The sequence below is a fragment of the Paramormyrops kingsleyae genome, chromosome 6 (genome assembly GCF_048594095.1).
Source record: "Paramormyrops kingsleyae isolate MSU_618 chromosome 6, PKINGS_0.4, whole genome shotgun sequence".
Lineage (NCBI taxonomy): Eukaryota > Metazoa > Chordata > Actinopteri > Osteoglossiformes > Mormyridae > Paramormyrops > Paramormyrops kingsleyae.
In genome coordinates this window covers 3,327,126-3,347,908 of record NC_132802.1, presented here as the reverse complement: position 1 = coordinate 3,347,908, position 20,783 = coordinate 3,327,126, and the positions used below count along the sequence as shown (strand labels likewise).

General features: G+C 42.3%; 1 protein-coding gene across 7 annotated transcripts in view; it reads left to right on the top strand.

Moving 5' to 3' along the window:
* Positions 1–20,783, top strand: part of cep104 (centrosomal protein 104) — a 44,074-nt gene that overhangs the window by 15,575 nt on the left and 7,716 nt on the right. For 4 of the 7 annotated variants that reach the window (XM_023793464.2, XM_023793461.2, XM_023793463.2 and 1 more), the window contains exons 12-21: positions 784–951; positions 6,479–6,652; positions 9,736–9,897; positions 14,595–14,852; positions 15,396–15,521; positions 15,760–15,823; positions 15,936–16,011; positions 17,114–17,222; positions 18,348–18,486; positions 19,902–19,969. In XM_023793464.2, the coding sequence (XP_023649232.2) occupies positions 784–951; positions 6,479–6,652; positions 9,736–9,897; positions 14,595–14,852; positions 15,396–15,521; positions 15,760–15,823; positions 15,936–16,011; positions 17,114–17,222; positions 18,348–18,486; positions 19,902–19,969 (1,344 nt within the window). The remainder of the gene's footprint in view (positions 1–783; positions 952–6,478; positions 6,653–9,735; positions 9,898–14,594; positions 14,853–15,395; positions 15,522–15,759; positions 15,824–15,935; positions 16,012–17,113; positions 17,223–18,347; positions 18,487–19,901; positions 19,970–20,783) is intronic. The other 3 variants (XM_023793468.2, XM_023793467.2, XM_023793466.2) reach the window with 3 other exon arrangements.

Below are 20,783 nucleotides of genomic sequence, written 5' to 3'. Positions count from 1 at the left end.
TCACGTGCAGATTCCCACAGAACACAGCGAATCTTATACTGGAAATCCCTGCTTTGGGGAGGGGCTAAGATACTGACCCCCGCAAGGAAAATGAAAATAATGTTACTGTAAAAGATGGGAAAAGCAAAACTAATATACCATACAGATGCAGGCTATACCATAACTGCCATGTTGCAACAGTAGTAACAAGACTGAGTAACAACAGTAGCACTGTTAACTAATGTGGTTTCTTAGTTTGTTGTTAGTACCAATGTTACTGTGGATTACTGCTATACTGGCAAGTATACAATACTCTGTCTTAGTGTCCCACTACTCTGGTTGGGTAGTGTACGTCATTCTGGAAAATTTAGCTGTAATTATGAAGAAGCACTGAATCACTGCCCAGAAATCATCCACAGAAACTGAGTATTGCTAGCTTCCTGACCCTGCAGAAGCTTGTGCTTTGTGCGTGTGGATCTTGCAGCATGATTTATTTTTATTTTTTTTGTTTTCCTGTCTTTTCCTTCATACTCAGCAGCATGAGCGGTAAAGAGGCACCATTTCAGAGTATGATCCACTTAATAGGGGGGTCCTCTGTCCAAATGGACTGCAGCCTGTGCAAGTTTTTTTCAGCTTTCTTCATGCAGCCAAAAACCACAGAGAAGCCCAAATTAGTTCTCTTAGTGGTATAATTGGGTCAGTCTAGTGTTTAAAGGGTCGGGTAAAATGAAAAACCCGCATATTTGTAGGTCACCCTGTATCAGGAATATTGGAGTTCTTCCCTCTCTGATGTTCCCGTTGCAGGTTGCAGGCACCTATTCAAAGACCTGGTCACACCGGGAGAGTGCCATGCTGGCCATTTATAAGAAGCTGTCAGAGATGCCGGCAGGGACCCCCAAGGAAGAGGTCAGGACCACGCTCAGGGTCACTGTGTTCCTGCTCAGGAGGGCTCTTAAGGACCAGGTTTTTTCTGTAAGTCCGTTTCTCCCAATTTGCTTCTGGTTTGGTTCCACATCATCTTCCACCCCTATAAAAAAACTAATTCGTGGTTTCCTTGTGTTGAGGTGAAAAACAAGAATGTTCTTTGTGTGACATTAGAGAAATTTGCATGCATTAGGAAACTGTCTGTGGATTTTAAATTTAATACATTTAAAAAGAAAAAAACATTCCAGGCAAATCAATGGTCATTATTATCAGTACTGTTGTTTAATTTTTTGTTTTGATTTATGAGGATAGTTTCAGTCGTAAAATGTCTGAGTTTTCATTATAGGGGCTGTGATACTTAGCTTAGATCGTAAGTGAAAATCACATGAATCTTTTGTGTTCTTTGAACGATTAATTACAGATGCTCCTCTACTCACGTATGAGAAAGTTCCGAATGGCCGTTTGTAACTTGAAATTTTCGTAAGTCATTTTAAGGGTATACGCAAGTACTAAGAACTAGGATGCTGGGAGTACGCACGCTACGCTGCTGCACGGCGGGAGCAGCGGCCAGAAGTCGTACTGGGCGGAACTGGGCGCGCAGAAAAAAAAATGGACAGGAAACAGGAGCCCAATGAACACAATTTGGACTTACAGTCCTCTTCGTTTGTATGTCTGAAAGTTGAATGTTCGTAAGTAGAGGAGCCTCTGTATCAGAAGCATTTTGAATGTGGGAGGGGCACACTGGCAGGGGGGTCTGGGGACCCTCCCCCAGAATTTTTTTAATGAATTAGATGGCGTATGTGTATTCTTATATCGATCAAGTGGAATGGATTCTTTTGCAAAGCATTAGAAACAGCGCTGGGTGAGCTAATATTTTATGTTAAACGTGGGGGGGTCCAAATGAATAATTATGAAATGTGAGGGGATATATATATATATATATATATATATATATACACACACACACACACTTTAAAATCATCATTATTATTTGTTTTATTTATTTATTTTTCCATCTAGACTTTTTCAGTGTGGAAATAATAAAAGAAAAAACTTAAAAAAGTATTTTCCAGGGTTACTAGTCAACTTTGGGTGGTAAAACTTTTCCAAACCCATAAAAATGACATCATGTTTCAGTCTGGGAAGAAAAAAAGAGGGAGGCCAATCCAAGGACATTACTTCATGTGAGCAGACTCAGGGAAATAATTATGACAACTCTGAGTAAAAAGCATTGGATATGACATCATTGTGCTAAATGGCTTTACATCAAGCTATCCCACAGGAAAAAATATTCCACCAGAAGAAAGCATTAGATGCTACTTGCAGACTGGACTGTCTTCTTGGCTCAATCTTCGTTGAAAAATGTATCCTTGATTTCAGTTTATCTCAATGTCTTGCTACAATAAAGACACATTACAATTTTTGACGTCAAAAATAATGTGATGTTCAAGAGATAAAAGGACGTTCCCACTTCTCCTCACAGGTGTCACATTGAGCGTCTTCTCTGCAGAGTTTGTGTAAGGCATTGTGCCGTTGCCAGGTGACTGATTAATAGGACTGATTGAATTCCTCCGCTCAGTGTCCAAATAGTGACTTTCATCGAACTTTTCATCCTTCAGCGGTGAGGCTCGCAGGTCCTTTTCATGAAACAGCGGACCTCCAGTCCCGGTTACTCTCCCATAGCCTGCTATGCTCAGTAACGATTTTTGAGCTAAAATAATAAGTGTAGTGTATGGGCAGGCGTTCCGCACCTCATAACAGAGCCTTTGTTCGTTCTTTTTGGCGGCTCCTTATGGATGACAGCGATGATGATGGAAGAGAGGAAACTGGCCTCAGTTAGAGATAATTGGCAGTTAACTGGTCAGATTTGCAAGGTGTTTGAGCTGACCGTAAAGCCATGCTGGGATTGTGGGGCTTCCCCTTTCTTAACGTTAATAACATACATCTGAACTTCATTCTCCTTTGCAAGTAGACCACAGAATATACTTCCTGTGTTATTTGGGATAATAGATGTGAATGTTTTTTTTTTAAAACCACTTTACAATAAGGCTCCCTTTGCCACTTGTAAATGGTAGTAACTCATTAATGAAAATAAAACTATTTTGTTAGTTGTTTAAAATGGTCTATTAATAGTTTATTAAGTTGATTATTAATTGACATTAATTAATTAATTAATTGAAAATATAACAATATCGATTGTTGACAGTTATATGACAGTTATATGACAGTTATATGACAGTTATATGCTCGATTTGAATTTGATGCCAGCAACACGTTTCAGAAAGTTGGGAAACGGGCATGTTTACCTGGGTGTTGCATCTGTTCTTCTTTTATCAACACTCTGTAAAGGTCTGGGAAATGAGGACACCGGCTGCTGGAGTTTTTAAAGTGAAATGTCATCCCATTCTTGCCTGATATAGGATTTCAACTGTTCAACAGTTTGGGGTCTCCTTTGTTGTATTTTTCGTTTCATAGTGCGCCAAATGTTTTCAGTGGGTGACAGGTCAGGACAGCAGACAGGCCAGTCTATCACCCGGACTCTTCTACTGCGGAGCCATGCTGTTGTAATACGTGCAGAATGCGGTTTGGCATTGTCTTGCTGGAATATACAAGGCCTTCTATGACAGACGTTGTCTGGATGGCAGCATATGTTGCTCCAAAACCTGTATATATCGTTCAGCATTAATGGTGCTTTCCCGGCTCTGCAAGCTACCTCAGCCCTGCGCAAAAACGCACCTCCATAATGCACCATTACGGAAACAGGCCTTTGACCAGTATGCTGATAAGGTGAATGGTCCATGTCATGTTCCAGAACATAGGGGAGAGGGAGACGTGTCTGATGTTGCAATGGTTGTGTGTTGCCAGTTGTGTTTCAGGTTGCGAGACTTGGATCGACCAGCCTGGTGGGATTAGTTTTGACAAGGTGGGCGGGGCTTCCTATATATCGCCGACTCAGCCATACGCTCGGAGGTGACTGGCTCTCCCATGCTGTCGTCCTTGCATCCTTTGCTGTCTTTTATACCTGCGTTTCCTAACCCTGTAGAATCCCACTGTCATGAATCACCTATCACGTTGTGCTCTGTTTTGTGATTGTGAATGCCTTATTGCTCACGTGAGGTTTTGGAGGAAAGTTTAAACAATGGCTCACCTACCCCCCCCCCCCCCCCGTAGGAAGCCGCTGTTAGGCACTCCAGGTAGGAGGCGAGTGCCGTCACATGTGTGTTTTGGAGGGTAAGCTGCAGCCCTTTGGGGGAAGGGTACTTATACGGAAGTAGCACTGATTTTGTTTTGTTCATTCCTTTGGCAGCCTCCCTTCCTTAGAGGTCGGTATCACGGTCCTCGCTGGGATAATAGGTCTGTCTCGTTCTGTAATAAAATTCTCTGCACATGATCTCTTCGAGTCATTGTGTGTCTGTTGTCCGGGTCACGGCACAACTTACCTCACTCGTACCACCTGTTCACCTCCGACCTAAACCAGAGGGTTGTGACATGAGGGGGCTCATCCCGGAGAACACAGCATCCATGGCTCCCAAAAAGAATTTCAAATTTTGATAAGTCAGACCATAGGACAGTTTTCCATTTTGCCTCAGTCCATGTTAAATGAGCTCTAGCCCAGAGAAGTCGGCGCCGTTTCTGGATTATGTTTAGATATGGTTTCTTCTTTGCATGGTAGAGTTTCATCCTGCATTTGTGGATGGCGCAACAAACTATGTTCACAGCCAGTGATTTTGGAAGTGTTCCTGAGCCCATGCAGTGATGTCCACTATAGAATTGTTTGTTTTTAATGCAGTGCTGCCTGAGGACCCAAAGATCATGGCTCTCCAATATTAGTTTTTGGCCTTGTCCCTTGCATACAGAGATTTCTCCAGAAGCTTTGAATCTTTTAATGATTTTATGTACCATACTATGTCCCAAATTCTTTGCAATATTACGTTGTGGAACATTATTCTTAAATTGTTGCAGTATTTGCGCACGCAGTCTTTCACAGTGGTGAACCTCTCCCCATCTTCACTGCACAGTGCAGTGAACCTCTCCCCATCTTCATCTTCACTGCACAGAGACTCTTTTTATACCCAGTCATCTTACTAACCTGTTGCCAATTAACCTGATTAGTTGTGAGATATTTAATCAGGTTTTTGTTTTAGCATCACACAGCTTAATCAGTGTTTTGTTGCCTGTCCCAACTTTTTTCGAAACGTGTTGCAGGCATCAAATTCAAATTGAGCATATATTTGTCTTGAAACACTAACATTTCTCGATTTTTGAATGTGATCTGTTGTCTTTGTTGGGGCTTTGAGATATAACGATACACATCAGATGACGAAATAAAAAAGTTGTTTTTTATTTCGTGGTGTCGCAAAATACATTGTTTAAGGCCACATTTTTTCATCATTTAGGTGACGGTTTGCAAGGTTACACGCCACCACAGGGGATCTGGTACTTTTTTTTTATTGGACTTAATTATTTAATATTTTATTTATATTTTACACAGAGTACCAACTTTTTTGGAAATGGGATTATAACTCAGAAGCTGTATTTCAAGTTGTTTTAGTTAAGTATATTAATTTCAGCATGTCCTGTCATGTGAAGCATAGTAGGATAGAATTACTTATCTAATTTCCTTTAGGGTGCTCTTGGGTCCAATTTTTATGTATGGATGTTTAAGCAAATAAAAATGCACTACCTTATGCTGTAAATTTCCACTTTTAATGAATTGTGAAGAGTTGTGTTTTCAAACACACAGCCTTATTTTAATGACATAAGTGTTTATGGGATATAAAAGTGAATTATACCGTACTGGTGAACTTGATTGTTGAGATATAGAGATCCAGTTACAAACGGCATATTGTTTAATGCTGTCATCTAGGACAAGTGGTGTTGCTTACCATGTTTACACACTGGTCAGGGTGATGTGCCGTTCCTGCCCGCATCTGCTGAATGACCTCTGGCTTTACTTTTAACTGAGCTCGAGGTAGGAGGCGCAGAGCCAGAACCATCTTCACCTGGGGTTTTGGGAGGCGCACCTGGAATGAGCCCGAATGGGGTTACCCACCTCTGTCCTAGCTGAACTTTTCAGGTTGCCGGGTAACAAGATCTGGGCATCGTCTGAGAGATCAAAGAAAGGCCAGGGCAAATCTCACATTTAAGACAGTTTCAGATCGTTTCCAAGTATCTGGGCTTTCAGGATCCCTTTGTAAAAACTGAGACATCTGCAGAAATCCCCTGGTCAGGCTTGGATGCTTACACTTCTCTTTCATTTGGCGTCATTAAGTCTTATTAAATAGTTCAGAGCTGGAGGCTGATCATTTGCTCAGTCCTTGCAGGGCAGCTTGTGGCTCTGTAATTACAGTCTTCTCACTGACCTTGGCTTTACGTACCTGTGCTTTGTTCATACTGCTGTCAGTGGTGACATGATTGTGTTATATCTTCATGGGTTGGTCCAGTTAAATCCTGCTCTGCATGTCTGTGAATGGATATGGCTCCTACCTTTGCCGCTGGGTTATTTAGGGTGCCTGAGAAGCTTCAGCAAGGGCAGAAAAAATTCAAATCTTCAGTGTCCCTCTCTGGTTGACAGGTTTTCGAAGCATCGCTGAAGCTACTGCGGATGGTTCTGACCCAGTTCATTCCCAAACACAAACTGGGCAAAGTGGAAACTGCACACTGCATTGAACAAGTCTGGCCCAACCTCATCTCTAGAACCGGTGACTCTTCCACCAGGCTTCGACTCGTGGCGACTGATTTTATCCAGGTAGGGCTTTGGCTGGGGGAACCTCAATATGTACCATACAGTATATAACTATACAGTGGCTATACGGTACATAGCATTGAGAAAATACATTTATTATACATATATTTCTGTATGAAGTGTCAGATTTGCTTTTGGTATAAATAGGTACAAATTGTAAGTGTTATTTACATAAGAACATAAGAACTATACAAACGAGAGGAGGCCATTCGGCCCATCGAGCTCGCTTGGGGAGAACTTAACTAATAGCTCAGAGTTGTTAAAATCTTATCTAGCTCTGATTTAAAGGAACCCAAGGATTCAGCTTGCACTATGTTATCAGGAAGACTATTCCATACTCTGACTACACGCTGTGTAAAGAAGTGCTTCCTTAAATCCAGTTTGAAATGTTCTTCCGCTAATTTCCACCTATGGCCACGAGTTCTTGTATTTGAACTAATGCTGAAGTAACTATTCGGTTGAACAGCATCCAAACCTGTTAGAATCTTATCGACCTGGATCATGTCCCCCCTCAGTCTCCTTTGCTTGAGGCTGAACAGATTTAGCTCAACTAACCTTTCCTCGTATGACATTCCTCTAAGACCAGGAATCATTCTTGTGGCTCTACGCTGCACCTTTTCTAAGGTCGCAATGTCCTTTTTAAGATATGGTGATCAAACCTGCACACAATATTCTAGGTGAGGTCTCACTATGAAACGAAAAATCTCACCAAACTCCACACACCTGGAGATATACCCCAACATCCTATTGGCCTTTTTTATTGCTTCCCCGCACTGTATCAACATACACACCAAGGTCTTTCTCATAATCAGCTACCTTTATTTCAGTAGGTCCCATAAAATACCTGTACTTTATATTTCTGCTCCCTACATGGAGTACCCTACATTTGTCTATGTTAAATTTCATCTGCCAGGTATTGGCCCAGTCACTAATTAAATCAAGATCCCACTGTAGCTGCTGAGCCGCTAGTTCAGTATCTGCTACACCACCCACCTTGGTGTCATCTGCAAATTTCACCAGTTTACTGTATATATTGGTGTCTATATCATTTATGTAAATTAGGAACAATAGTGGTCCTAAAATTGAACCCTGCGGTACCCCACTATGAACGCAGGCCCACTGTGACATTGTGCCTCTTATACAGTAACTACTCGCTGCTTCCTATCTGTTAACCAGTTATCAATCCAGGTCGCTACAGTTCCTAAAATACCTGTCGCTTTGAGTTTAAGTAAGAGCCTCTTCAAAAGCCTTTTGGAAATCTAAGTAGATGACATCATAGGCCTTCTTATCATCAACTTCCTGAGTAGCTTCCTTAAAAAACTCCAACAGATTTGTTAAACAGGATCTACCTCTCCTAAATCCATGCTGGCTATTCCTCAAAATGTTATTTGAGTCCAGGTAATCTACCATTTTCTCTTTGATTATAGCCTCCATAACTTTACCAGTTATACAAGTTAGACTGATTGGCCTATAGTTTGACAAATTACTTCTATCCCCTTTTTTGAAAATGGGTGTTATGTTGGCATGCTTCCAATCAGAAGGTACCACACTTTCAGATAAGGATTTTTGAAACCGTAAAGTTAAGGGTCGGCAAATAATATCCCTCATCTCTTTTACCACTATAGGTAAGATGCCATCAGGGCCCTGTGATTTATTTATTTTGAGCTTAGCTAGGCTTTGCAAAACATCAGCTTCAGTTATATATATATTAGTTATAGACGATGCTGGATTAGTAATAAGAACTGGAAGTTTCTAGTCTCCTCAACAGTGAATACCCGTGCAAAACTATGAAAAGAGTAAATGTAACGCAACCTTGTGACATCCTTCTGTTGGGCTACTATGTTTACCACAAAGCTGCTAAGCTAAGCTCCTGCCTGCCTCATTGATATTTCTTGTATTTTTTGGCTCAGTGGCTTTGTGACTGTAGCAGGGTTGTAATAATTTACAGCCCAGCTGTTTAAAATGACCGTAACACAGGAAAGTGTGAACAGAGCGGCACATTGAGGCCAGCTCAGCTTGTCGGAGCAGGAGGTGCCTGCGAGTTCTCCTGCTGCATGGAGAGCTGCCCGCTGGGGGCTAACAAGCCTCACGTTGTTGTGGAGCTGGCCCCCGACTCGTGATTCTGGCCCCACCACTCCCTTGAGGTGTGCCTCTATTCAAGGCCAGAGAACTGTGAGTGTGTGTGCGTGTGTGCGGCGCGTGTGTCGGCGTGAGCGCATGAGAAAGAACGAGCTCCTCTTTCCGTGTGCAAATTTCTGCATATGTCTGCATGTTTGTGTGCATATTCCAGTGCGGGTAGTTTACTGGTCAGTCAGGCCAGGTATAGTGAATCGTACATCCCCCACACACCAACCCCCCCCCCCCCCACCCATCAACTCCATCCAGCTTCTACAGCTAACAGTTGAAGCTTGTGAACACAAGGGCCTTTCTTCCATGACTGGGCCTGGCAGGCAGTCGCTCACGTTAAATCACTGCCTGTCTAGTGTCCAGATTGAAATTACGTTGATGTGCCTGCACTTCCTATACTCCAGCACTTAGATCACCGCCTTGGCTTTCCGGGGCACTGAAGAAATCGAATCAGCTCCAGCCAAGCATATAGGCTGCCAAGCGCCAATCAGCTTCGGCCCTTAATACGGCCCGCCTCTTATTGAATCATTGCTTCTGGTTTGTGTTAAATCTTTGAAGTTTTTATGTTATCAATTATAAATAACTGAATTATTACAAACAGGCATGTTCGGGGAGGGCCGTTTAATGAAAGGAAAACAAGGACAGGAAACTGTGGGTCCAAAGCTTATAGTTTGATTGGCTAATGATTTACGTGTAGTTGGGCTTAAACACTGCTGACATTACTAATAGAGCTAAAAATCATGTACATTCAGTGTTGTTAATCTTAAACTGTTTTTCTGCTGGTGTTTAATGTTTGATATTCTATTGTTTTTATACCTGGTTAATAACACAGGGCTATGAACAGAGGAGGAACATAAACGCTGACTAAGCCTAATGTTTGCAGTGGGTGTTTTTGCCCTTCAGTGAGTGATGTCTGAGCTGGCCCCTGTTGTGGCATGCCCCCCCCCCCCCACCACCAGGAAATGGCCCTCTTTAAGGAGGTGAGACCGCTGCAGATTATCCCCGGCGAGCTGGTGAAGCCCATCCCGTCGGGTTCCCTGGCCCGGCTGGCACTGGTCCGCGCCCAGCTGGTAGAGCGACTGCTGCCGGACGCTGGCTTCAGCGTCAACGGCGTCATGCAGGTAAGGGTCAGACGCCCCCCCCCGCCACCACCTCACCAGGACGCTGGGCTCCCGTCACACTCTGTACGGGAAAGAGGGAGCCAGACCAGGACGGAAAGGCAAATGAGTTCTTGGTGAAGAGACGCCCGAGTTGCTGTGGTTGCTCTGAGGTTCTCGCCCTTATGGTCACAGAGACGTGTGGCCTGACTATGGGCCGCAGTCAGCGGTTTCATGGCCCTGGGGCTGGAACAGAGCTCCCCGCCGAAGGGAGACCGCAGATTATCACACGTCACTGAGAATGTTCATGTAAACCTGGGAGCTTAAACCGACATTTATAAATAACAGACGCTGCCAGTTTGGAAGCTAACTAAACGTAATTCAAGATAAATTAAGATAAACATTATAGGTTCCAGGTTGAAATTCTTTTGGATACAGCAGCAATGTAAATGCGCACAAATGTGTAATACAAAACTGACGGGTGCAAAGACAAGTGCAGGTAATGCGGACAAGTAAACAGTGTGCACAGTGCGAAGAGGTCTGTAAGTTTATTTGTAAATAAGTTCATTTGTTTTAAGTTGGAAGACTAGAAGTAATGCTGCACTGTCAGGGGTGGATCCTGTGAATGTCGACAATTAAAAATGGAGGAATATAATTTTACAGAGCTAACTACGACTTAACACAAATCATTCCTGCTCCCGTCAAATAGGTAGTTTGGTGTTAAAGGTAGTTTATTTCTAGCTCATATACTGAAAACTGCCATTGTTCTCTTATTTTTTAGTTTTTTATGTTAAACTTCCTGATACAGGAGGAGAGGTCAGAACGTCACTAACTTCCACCACACTCCTGTGTGTTTGGATGTTTTCATATTTTTGCAAAACCTCCATTTTTGCATCTGCCTCAGTAATTGCAGTCTGAAGTTCATGCATCTGTTTTCTTCCCTTTATCGCAGCTTCTCTCCTCATCTGCTCAGCTTGCCACTCTGATTCTTCTTTTTCAATGGCTAATTTTTCCTTTAACGCTGATGCCTTTGCTTTTAATGCAGCCATCTCCATTTCGGCCTTCATCTTGGCTGGTGAAGCTGCAGACACCACAGTTCCACACTGAGAACCTTGCCTGCTAGAGCATTCAGTGACTGTCTTTAATATCGTAGGCACGTTATCTACAGGGGCTACTTGTGCATCACACTCTTCAGCTTTTGTAGAACATTTTAAACCATCACTCATCCATCCTTCCCATCTCCAGAAAATAAATCATCCATTGTATTTGTTTTTGGAACGAACCAATTGTTTTGATTATTCAAATATTCTTCTTCAGTCATAGACCGAAGTTTCAAATCACAATTCATTTTGCAAAATTCCCTTTGGAAGTTACTGAGGTCAATTCACAGTTTGTCCTTGACGACATTCATGTTTGCATCATCTTTCATTAATTGCTTAGTATGTTTCGCAATGCTAATTACCTGCCCTAGCTTAGCTCAGTGTGCATGCGCATGTCTGGACACGAGTTCCTTCCAAGCCTTTTCTGTCAGTTTTACCATCCATTTTTCCCTCTCTGGCCTATCCATGTCAAGCGAAAATGTCTGTAGCTGTTTAATTTGCAAAATGTCACAAAGCACCGTTACATAAACTTGACGCAGACAATGCTTTCTATATTCACAGAATATAATTTTTAAATCCGGTTATACCACAAACTGGTCTTGCAGGTTAACTTAATCATGTACGCTATTCTAAAACTAGCAACAAAAAGATACAACGCACAGTTTGCGGCCGTCGATGAAGCTTCATTCAGCCTTTTACTTTCCATGTTCCATTTTTCTCTCCTTGTCAAGCCATTTCCAACCCGGATTTCACGAAGAACGGGTCTTTTGACTAAGAAATCTAGGTTCCAATCTGGAAATAGAGCCTTCGGTTGACGCTTGCCTCTCTCTCATCTAATCTGCAAAAAAAATCCACGATACCATTCAGTAAACTTAAAACTACTTCCTTGAATCAAATAATAAGACATCACACAATGCTTCTAACAATATGTACAAAGTTTTCTGTATGTCAAAAGATTTTCTGGGAGCGTAACAGAGAGAGACAGAGTTCAAAAGACAGTGGAGCTTCACCCTCCAGCCTTCAAAATTCCACAGCAGGTCAGCCGTTCTATGGCATCTCTGACCTCCAACCAGAGCCTGACCCTGCCATGGAACCTACATCTGCTCCCTGTCTCCCTGAACAACAACGAAGGGTAGTTAACACTTACACTAGGGCTAATATTGACTCGGAGAGCAGCAAGAACAAACATCTCCAATCCATGGAGGACCTCCTCTAGCCTGCTGTGTCCAGAGGTACTTCATAAACATCACTGAATTGACCATCCTGTGCCCTCTCCGAGTTTTGTCCTTCGTCTTGTTTGTGTTGAACTTTCTGAAGCCAGTGATTAATGTAGATGTGTGCCTTTTCACAAATGAAATGCATAGTCCCTGCATTTTCCCCAAACTACAAAAAAGGTGTTATTCCTGTGGGTGAAGTTGTAGCCATGTTGTTACTTATCCAAGGCACGGATGTATTTATAACAAAAACACAAATAACCACTCACTCAAAAATGATGTCTGCTACACTAATAATAAAAATAATAATAATTATTATTATTATAATTATAGTTATTTTTATTGTTGTTTCGTTGTTATTGTTATTATTATTATTATTATTATTATTATTATTATTATTATTATACTTCTGATGTAAACCTTAATCATTTCTTGATAGTAAGGTGTATGTTACTTGATAGATGTTCATTTTGAATGACGTTAAATCTGTAATTGCTGAGAGGTGAGTTTTTCGTTTCGACCATGTTAGTTGATATCATTCACGAGTCACCGAGTACAAGGTTCATACACCTGCGGGCAGTTTGGAAATTTCCAGCCAAAAGGTCACAGCTCAAATTCCAGGAAGTCTAGCACTGCCATCACGGTATTGGGTATGGTCCTCAACCTCCGTAACTTGTCGAAGAAATCTGCCGGTGCAAATTAAGTGGTGCAAGTGCCCTTGGATATTAACATCCTCTCCATTGACACCCGGCCTAATCCAGTGTCACTTGTGACTGAGTGTGCGAGTCGCTCTTCCAGACTCTTAGTGTGCTGGGGAGGTACCCCCCTCCCCCATTTCAAGATTAATACATTTTTCTGCCTTTCCCTCCGGTTTCCCGGGAGATGTGCTCCAAGCTTGACCAAAGAGGCGATTGAATTTCCTGTAATTAAAATGAGGAGTGGAGGGAGCGAGATGAAAGAATAATGGGACCCTGTGGTGGGATGGGGGGGGGGCGGGGGGGGGTCTGGAACCTGTGCCGGTTGTTACGCTTTATTCTGGTTGGAACTCACTCTTTTCATCAAGGAATGTCTGACAGTTATGTTTCAATAGGTGTCTGTGTTAGGGTCCGGTGGTAACCATTCATATGCGTGTGATGCTTGGGATGGACTTTTGGATTTCCAGTAAGATAACACTTCTGTAGCCTTTCTGGGAGGTAGCTCAGATACCTGCTTCAGATATTTTGCAGCTGGTTCTGAAGGACTTCTTTATTATTTGGAAGTTTAAAAAACTCCACCATAATTTACATTTTTTTTTTAGTTTATTTAGTACAGGGTCTTTGCCAATCAGTATAAATAATTAGTGTTGCATGTAAATATATTACTCTGCATCGTAGCGTGCATGCATCACAGTATAAAACATGTTCTCGTATTTAAAATCCACCAATTATGCCAGTGAGCTCTGGCTATAGAACTACTACGAATAATCTTCTAATATAGTCAAAAAACAAATGGCTACAGAGAAATGTGCATCCAGACACAAACAGGCTGTGAGAGAAGCTTCCAGAATGAAGTCAGGGCTTCAGGGTTGAAGAGCCATCTGAGGATGACCGAATGAATACATCTTGTGCTGTTAACAGGGACACAAGTTATTCTGCCTGTTCAGTGGGAGGAGATCAGAAAAAAAGAGTTATTCAGTGCTTTCAATATTATTCTGTAATTTAGGAGAAATAAAATGATGACATCATGTCTGGTTGTTCCCTGTGCATTGTGGGAATGCCTCCAGGCCCCGTGTAACCCTGTACTGAAAAAGCGATTATGGAAGATGGGTGGGTAAAATGATGAACAGCTCTTGTTATTATTTGAGGCTAATAGATTTTCACTGCATTTTATTGACTCATCATCATAGTGATAGGTGTGTGTGTGTGTGTGTGTGGTCCACGTTGGGGTCATCACGTTGTGGGGACATTTGATGAATACCCCTTTTTTATGTTATGGGAAAGCTCTATTTTATAGAAATCTGTGACTGCAATGAAAAAACTAAAAATGCAAAAACTCTTGTATTTTGTTTGGTTACTTATGGTTATGGTTAGGACTGAGTGGGGGTTAAGGTTGTCATAATATCATCGGCATCCAGCTTGAAAGTGACATAATATGTTTAATTACTTAAATTAGCAATGTAAAAGTTTGTAACCTAATTAATTATTATCTACAGTAGCCATTTTACCAACCACATACTCTTAAAAATAGTCATGGGTGATACAGCTTTCTTTGAAAGATTAACTTTAGAAGATGTATAATTGTGCATAGAAGGGCTGTATTTTTGTGTTTGACATAACCCTATGTGGCGAATATCCCCCGTTAGCTGGATGTTTTTCAGTTTGGGTGGCTTTGTGCTGTACTGCTCTGCTAAAGTGTGAGTGTTTGTCAGTTCTCCACAGCCGCTCTGGAGCACAGTGCCGCCGCGGTGCGTGAGATAGCCGTGCGTATCATCCTGGCCGCATACGGGCAGTACGGAGATGCTGTGCGCGGCTTTCTCCCGTCAGACGAGGCCAGCACACGCAGGAACATGGTCTACAGGAAGATCTTCGACGGACTGGCAAAATTAGATGGCACACCCATCGGGCTGCGGAGCGGAGTGAGCTCATCCTGCAAATGCACATTGTGTGCCATTGATGTTCTCGTTGAGGTCATAACCCACAAAACACATGGTTGAGACTGCAAAGTTTTGGCTGTTGGCAATTTTGTACATATTCATTGGGTCCAATCAGTTTAGATTACTCAAATGGTCATACACTTGAAGCTTATGATCATGGAAATAATAGAAAAGCCTCTTTGTCATTTCCAGTAAAGAGAACTTATCATTAATTTCCCAAAAAGGAAATTACATAACATTCTATTTGCCAGAGCTGGGAACATGTCACTGGGTGTATTTGTTGGCTGCTTTGGTCTAAAGCAGTGTTTCCAAACTCAATCCTTGGGGACCCACCGACCCACATTTTTGCTCCCAGCTCCCTGGCAGACATTTTCTGTTTTTTACCAGGTGCTGCAGGAGGGAGCAAAAATGTGGACTGTCTGTGGGCCCCCGAGGACCAGATTGGGAAACACTGGTCTAAAGGATGGGCAGTACATAGTAATTTAATGCGGCAACTTCTCCCGCATTACCAAATGGAGGGGGGGGGAGGGGGTGGTGTTGAGGAGAGAAGATGTCTTACTTTGCTTTTTTATTCAGACTCTGAAAAGAGACGGCATGCAGAAAGTGGAAAAAGAGAAGAAAGCGGAAATTCTGACTCTGCAGGAGCAAGTAGCAGTACTGAAGGAGATCAGTGTACGGCAGTGTGTCAGCCTTCCTGGGGCAGTGAGTCACAGCCAGTGACTCCTCTGCCACAATCCTGTCTTATATTATATTATGTTTCTTTAGCTGATAGTAAAGTCTGATAATCCAAGAAAACGCAACACACTCAAAATTACATTGAGAACAGAACTCTGATTATAGATATATAGGTTTAAGTGCAGTGCTTTCACGTCTTATTGTCGATCTGATATCAATTGTATTGCTAATCACAAGACTGACGGTTTGTGTTCTTTTCTGAAAGGAAAGAGAGAAAGGCAAGGAGAATGCCAAGGGGAAAGAGAAGACCGTTAAGCTTCCCAGAGCGGGTCTGTATGCGGCAGTTTGTCTCTGCCGCAGTGTTGGCGTCTTTGTGCTCACAGGGAATAATTTGTTTCAGACCGCGTCTAGACCGTGACAGTGTGGCTGTTTACTTTGTAGGTGCCAGAAAGATTCATAGCGCCAGTCCTTCACACATGGGCGGTGACCAGTCACCAGCTGCTGGTTTTTTGGACAGGTAGGTCCAGGCATGTGTCTGCTGACTCAACAGCACAGAACTTAAAACTGGCCTGAGGACCCAGCAGCCTGCAGTGGTACTTTGCACCATTGGAATCAGTATCTCTGCACTGGTTACCTCATATTTTAATGTGCTATAATGGTGCAAATCTGAGGCTGGATAATCCTGGTTCTGTAGAGCCCATTTTTTGTTGCTTCACGAGCTTGAAAGGATGAGAGATCATCTGTAGCTCTGCCCAGGATCCTCACCACCAACCTCACTTCTGCTGGAGGAGCAGGCTGTGCTACACTGTGCTTCCTATCAGCTTCATGACCAGCTACGTGTTAGATATAGGTCGGTTGTCTGGTTCTTCAGCGGCCTCGTGAGAGGAGGAGACCTAGTATTGCGGATGTTTCTCTGTGTTCTAGCAGGAAAGTCCTGCAAATACATGCCGACTTCCAAGTATCTACTGTGAATAAAACTTTTAAAAGTAAAGTTACCACCTCATTCTATCACTGCCCCTCACCAGCTTATCGTCTTCATTGATTGCTTTGTTGACGGGCTGGATGCTCTGTTTTTGTATTTTACATTTAGACTTAGTTCCTGTTGGATTCTGTGGATGATTTTTTATTCTTTTTTAGCTTACAGAAATTAGGTTCTAGACAGTGCTTTATGTATATTTTTGTATAGCTTTTGTTCCATTGACTATCTTGCACTTGATTCTGTTCAGCCACTGGAAACAGCCCAGCAGTACTGGTACCTGTGTTGGTTCCTCGTCAGCTGCGTGCTTGAGATGTTTTATCTGTCTTGCCTGCACATTATTTCTGAATGTTTGTGCAGAGTATATTTTATGCACCCTGGAAGTTGTTACATAGCTTTATAACTGACTTCATTTGATGATATTTACATTAGAAGAGAAGAGAAAATTCCCACGAACCTCCATGTGCCTGGAAAGGAAAATGAGCCTCAGTGATAATGAAATACTGGAAGCAGATAGAAGCAAACTGTATTTATAGTATGCCAATGAATGCTTACTTTGGTGTACTTCACTATTTTATTTTAAATGAAGATTTTATTTTATTTTTCTCCACAAAGTGAGTCTCGCTCCTGGTCTGTGTTTCAGCCTGTGCATCTTCTGTGGTGAGAGGAGTGACTCCTTCACGGAGGAGGGCCTGGACCTGCACTACTGGAAGCACTGTCCCATGCTGTGCCGCTGCCACCACTGCAGACAGGTAGGCCCCTCGGCCTGCGCAGACACGCCCCCAAGCTCTGGCTCCACCTCTGAACCGTGTGGGCGGAGCCACGCCACAAACAGGCTTTGTGAAACAAGCCGCTAGCCCATGTCCGCACTGAGTCCCATTTGCATTTCATTTGCTTATATTGCACCTATATATAGCACCCAGAAACCAAAGCAGGGTTGCATGTCACATCACAGTCCTTCAAATAAGATGAGAGAGAGAGAAATCACCCCTAGCTGCAGGTTATTAAAGCCCGTAGCATATTCTGAGAGACACGTGCAATTCTCAGAGCTTGACAATAGGTACAGGAATATAAAGAAATAAGTGTAATTAATAAAATCTAATGGCAAATCATTAAACAAAGCTTAATAACTGGTTTCTATTTAGGCATAATCTCATATTTTAACAAAAGTTTAGCCTAGAGGAGGACTTAGGCTAAGGAGTTATCGTTAGGGTTATTTTAGTTAACAAAAACTGAGACTAAAACTAGGAGTGAAATAAAAACTACAATGAAAAAAGCAACCCAAACTAAAACGAAATAGAAATGCAGGTAAAATCAGCTTCATTTTTGTTTTTATCCCATCGATTTTGCACTGTGGTTGTTGGTTACAATTGACGTCATACCGCCCACAGGAAACGAAGGCCGTCGTCCGCCATGTTGGTGCATTTCTAGACTTTACATTCTCCAAAAGTGCCAAATCCCATAAAGTTGCATATTGTAATCAGTGAATAAGAGTATCAATAAAGCAGGGTCACAGCTTTAAAAACAGGGTGATGAGCGTTTTGAAGGGAATGTTGGGGCAGCAAACCCAAATGTTTCATGCTTTCTCTTTAGCTGTTTCTTGTGCAGGGTGAAAGCATGTAAATTAGTTCCAATGTGATATCAAAACACTACTGAAAACTAAAACCTATACTTAAAGCTAAACTAAAACAAGAAATGTTCATAAAATAAAAATAACACTAAAACTATTTTTACACTATTAAAAGAAACTGAAACTGAACTAAAAGTGAAAACCAAAATTAAGACTAATGTAAATTTGAAAACTATAATAACCCTGGTTACTCTTTACGTGTTTTGTTGTTTTATTGAACGTCGTTCTTTCTCCGGTTGCCTTCGAGGTGGTGGAGATCGCCAGCCTCACAGAGCACCTGCTAGCGGAGTGTGAAAGCCGGCTGGCATTCGCCGCGTGCCCCCTGTGTGGCGAGGCCGTGCCACGCGGCTCGCTGGCTGCCCACTCCCAGAGCCCGGACTGCCAGCGTGAGTGTGTCGCCCTGCCCGTTCTCTCCTTGCAGTTCCGAATGTTTTATCGGTGATGCCGCTGGACACTGTGCTGTTTTGTCTGGCCTTATTTTTCAAGATATCATGAGGTTGTTTCATTGTTGCTCTTATTTGACTAGTATTTAAATGCTTGTGTAATTTCCCAATAATATTCTTGGATTTTTAACAGAAACTGTTTAGGGTTAGAAACCTTCTGAACACCCAGCAAACACTGAGCTCATTAACCGTTTAGTTTTCCCTGCCTCTGATACCACCTGTGTTTTGCGAGGGGAGAAAGACAAACTCAGAAGCGGTTCAGCTGCTGCCGGCCTCCTGGAATGAGCACCTTCTGCCCGCAGAGGCGAGATTCAGCCTTTCTTGCACATCACTGATACCCCAAGCCATCATTTTTGCGTTTGCCGTCTTCCTGATAGCTTTACGGAACCTGGACGATCTCCTCAGACCTCTGCCATTAACAAAATGCTTTTGTTTACAGAGCTGGTTGGATGTTTGTCTCTCCACGGCACCATTCTCTGTCAGCGTTATAAACAGTAATGTGTGAAGATCCCGAAAGAATGGATATTTTTGAACCACTGATCCCGTACCAGCAATCATTGAATTGCTTAGATACCTCATTTTCTCCATTCTGATGCTCTGTTGAGCAGTAACTGAATCTCCTGGCTCTGTCTGCTATCTCTGTATATTGAGTTACAGCTGCATGATTTGCTGTTGGGAGGAGCAGACTTAGTGTATGTGACAAGGGTAGACTGTGTGGGTATGTATGAGGGAGCAGGACTGGACATGTTCTTAGGAACTGGCCTTATGTCATGGGCGAGGGAGCTGTACTGAGCGTGTGCAAGGAAACTGAAATTCCTAATCAGAGATGACAAGATAAAATCCAGGCCCGGCATTACATGAAACATTCAGTAGTCTCCCTTTAAGTGTGCCAGCAACCACAGGTCATGCTACAAACAAGGCTTAAAGGGAAGCTGCAGCGGAACAGTTTATCCACAGTGTCAATCAGAACTGTTCTGTACACCACAATGTGCTTTTTATACATCACTGTACATGTAAATGCCAAGAAAAGGGAAGGCATTGAGTAACGGAGGCATACAAAGACTATGGAAAGCAGGTATTTACACACAGGTGTGGTGTCTGAATTTATGCGATAGTTGTCATCTCTCTGATGTCTAGGGTCAGCAAAAAAACTCTGGGAAAATGCCCAGTTGCTGGTTCTTTTGGGATGTAGCTAGTGTTCAGCTATGTTGGGCAAGTGCTTCAGTCACTGTTGAGCTGCAAATTATCAACTTACAGCAGCAGCAAGAAATATGTACGTCCTCTTAGCTTCTGCCAGTGGCTTTGGGTTATGCATTGTCCTGACTGCCTCTCTGTTTTTTTTTTTTACTATTTTTAAGCTCCTGGACCCGAGAAAAAAGCCAACCATTGTCCATTATGCCATGATAATTTTGCTTCAGGAGAGGAGGTGAGATTCTGTTGCATTTTCTGGAGCCTGATAAAGGATGAACTCCTGTGACCACATTGTTATAGAACCTTTTGTTATTCAGATGACATGAAAACCATCCGAATAAGATACTTTCACAGTAATCTCACGGCGTAATTTGTTATCATAGTACCAGCACACTGGAGCATACTTAAATTTCAGAGTCCACTTAATTGATCTGCATTTGGTGGCTGAACCAAACAATAATTCTATTTTTACTCTTCCTACACATATAATTGCAAAATTGTGCAATTCTTTATTTTGCTTTTCCCAATGAGGGCAAAATTTTTGCTCTCGGAAACAAGGCAAAGGGCTGTGCTTTTATGCCTCTCTTTGCACTTAGCATGTAATTTTCCCAAGAGTGAAACACAATTATTTCTGTTAAATGGCTGATAGCAGAAAAACCACGACTGCAGGTTCGATATTCAGAACTTAGCAGCAAATACTCAGAGCATCGCAGTTCAGACCGAGGCATTTGGCGAATAGGGTTTCGCTGCTTTCATCCCCCAACATGTTTGTGTTCAGAATATTACATTAATCCCTTCATTTTAATTATATTTTAGATATTTTATTTATTACCTGAATGTTTCCAGTCAATACATAGTATTTTGTATATGATGACATATTGTAACCTCTCACTATTTCAGGATTTTTTAATTATTTTTTTTAATGATACCTCCCTCTGCCTAAACGATTCTCAAAGTAGACAGTAGCAAAAAGCAATTCCTACTTTGGGCTTCACTGGAGCCAGCCATATGAAGCAGAGCCAACTGCATTCTGAGAGTGGTTTTGCTGT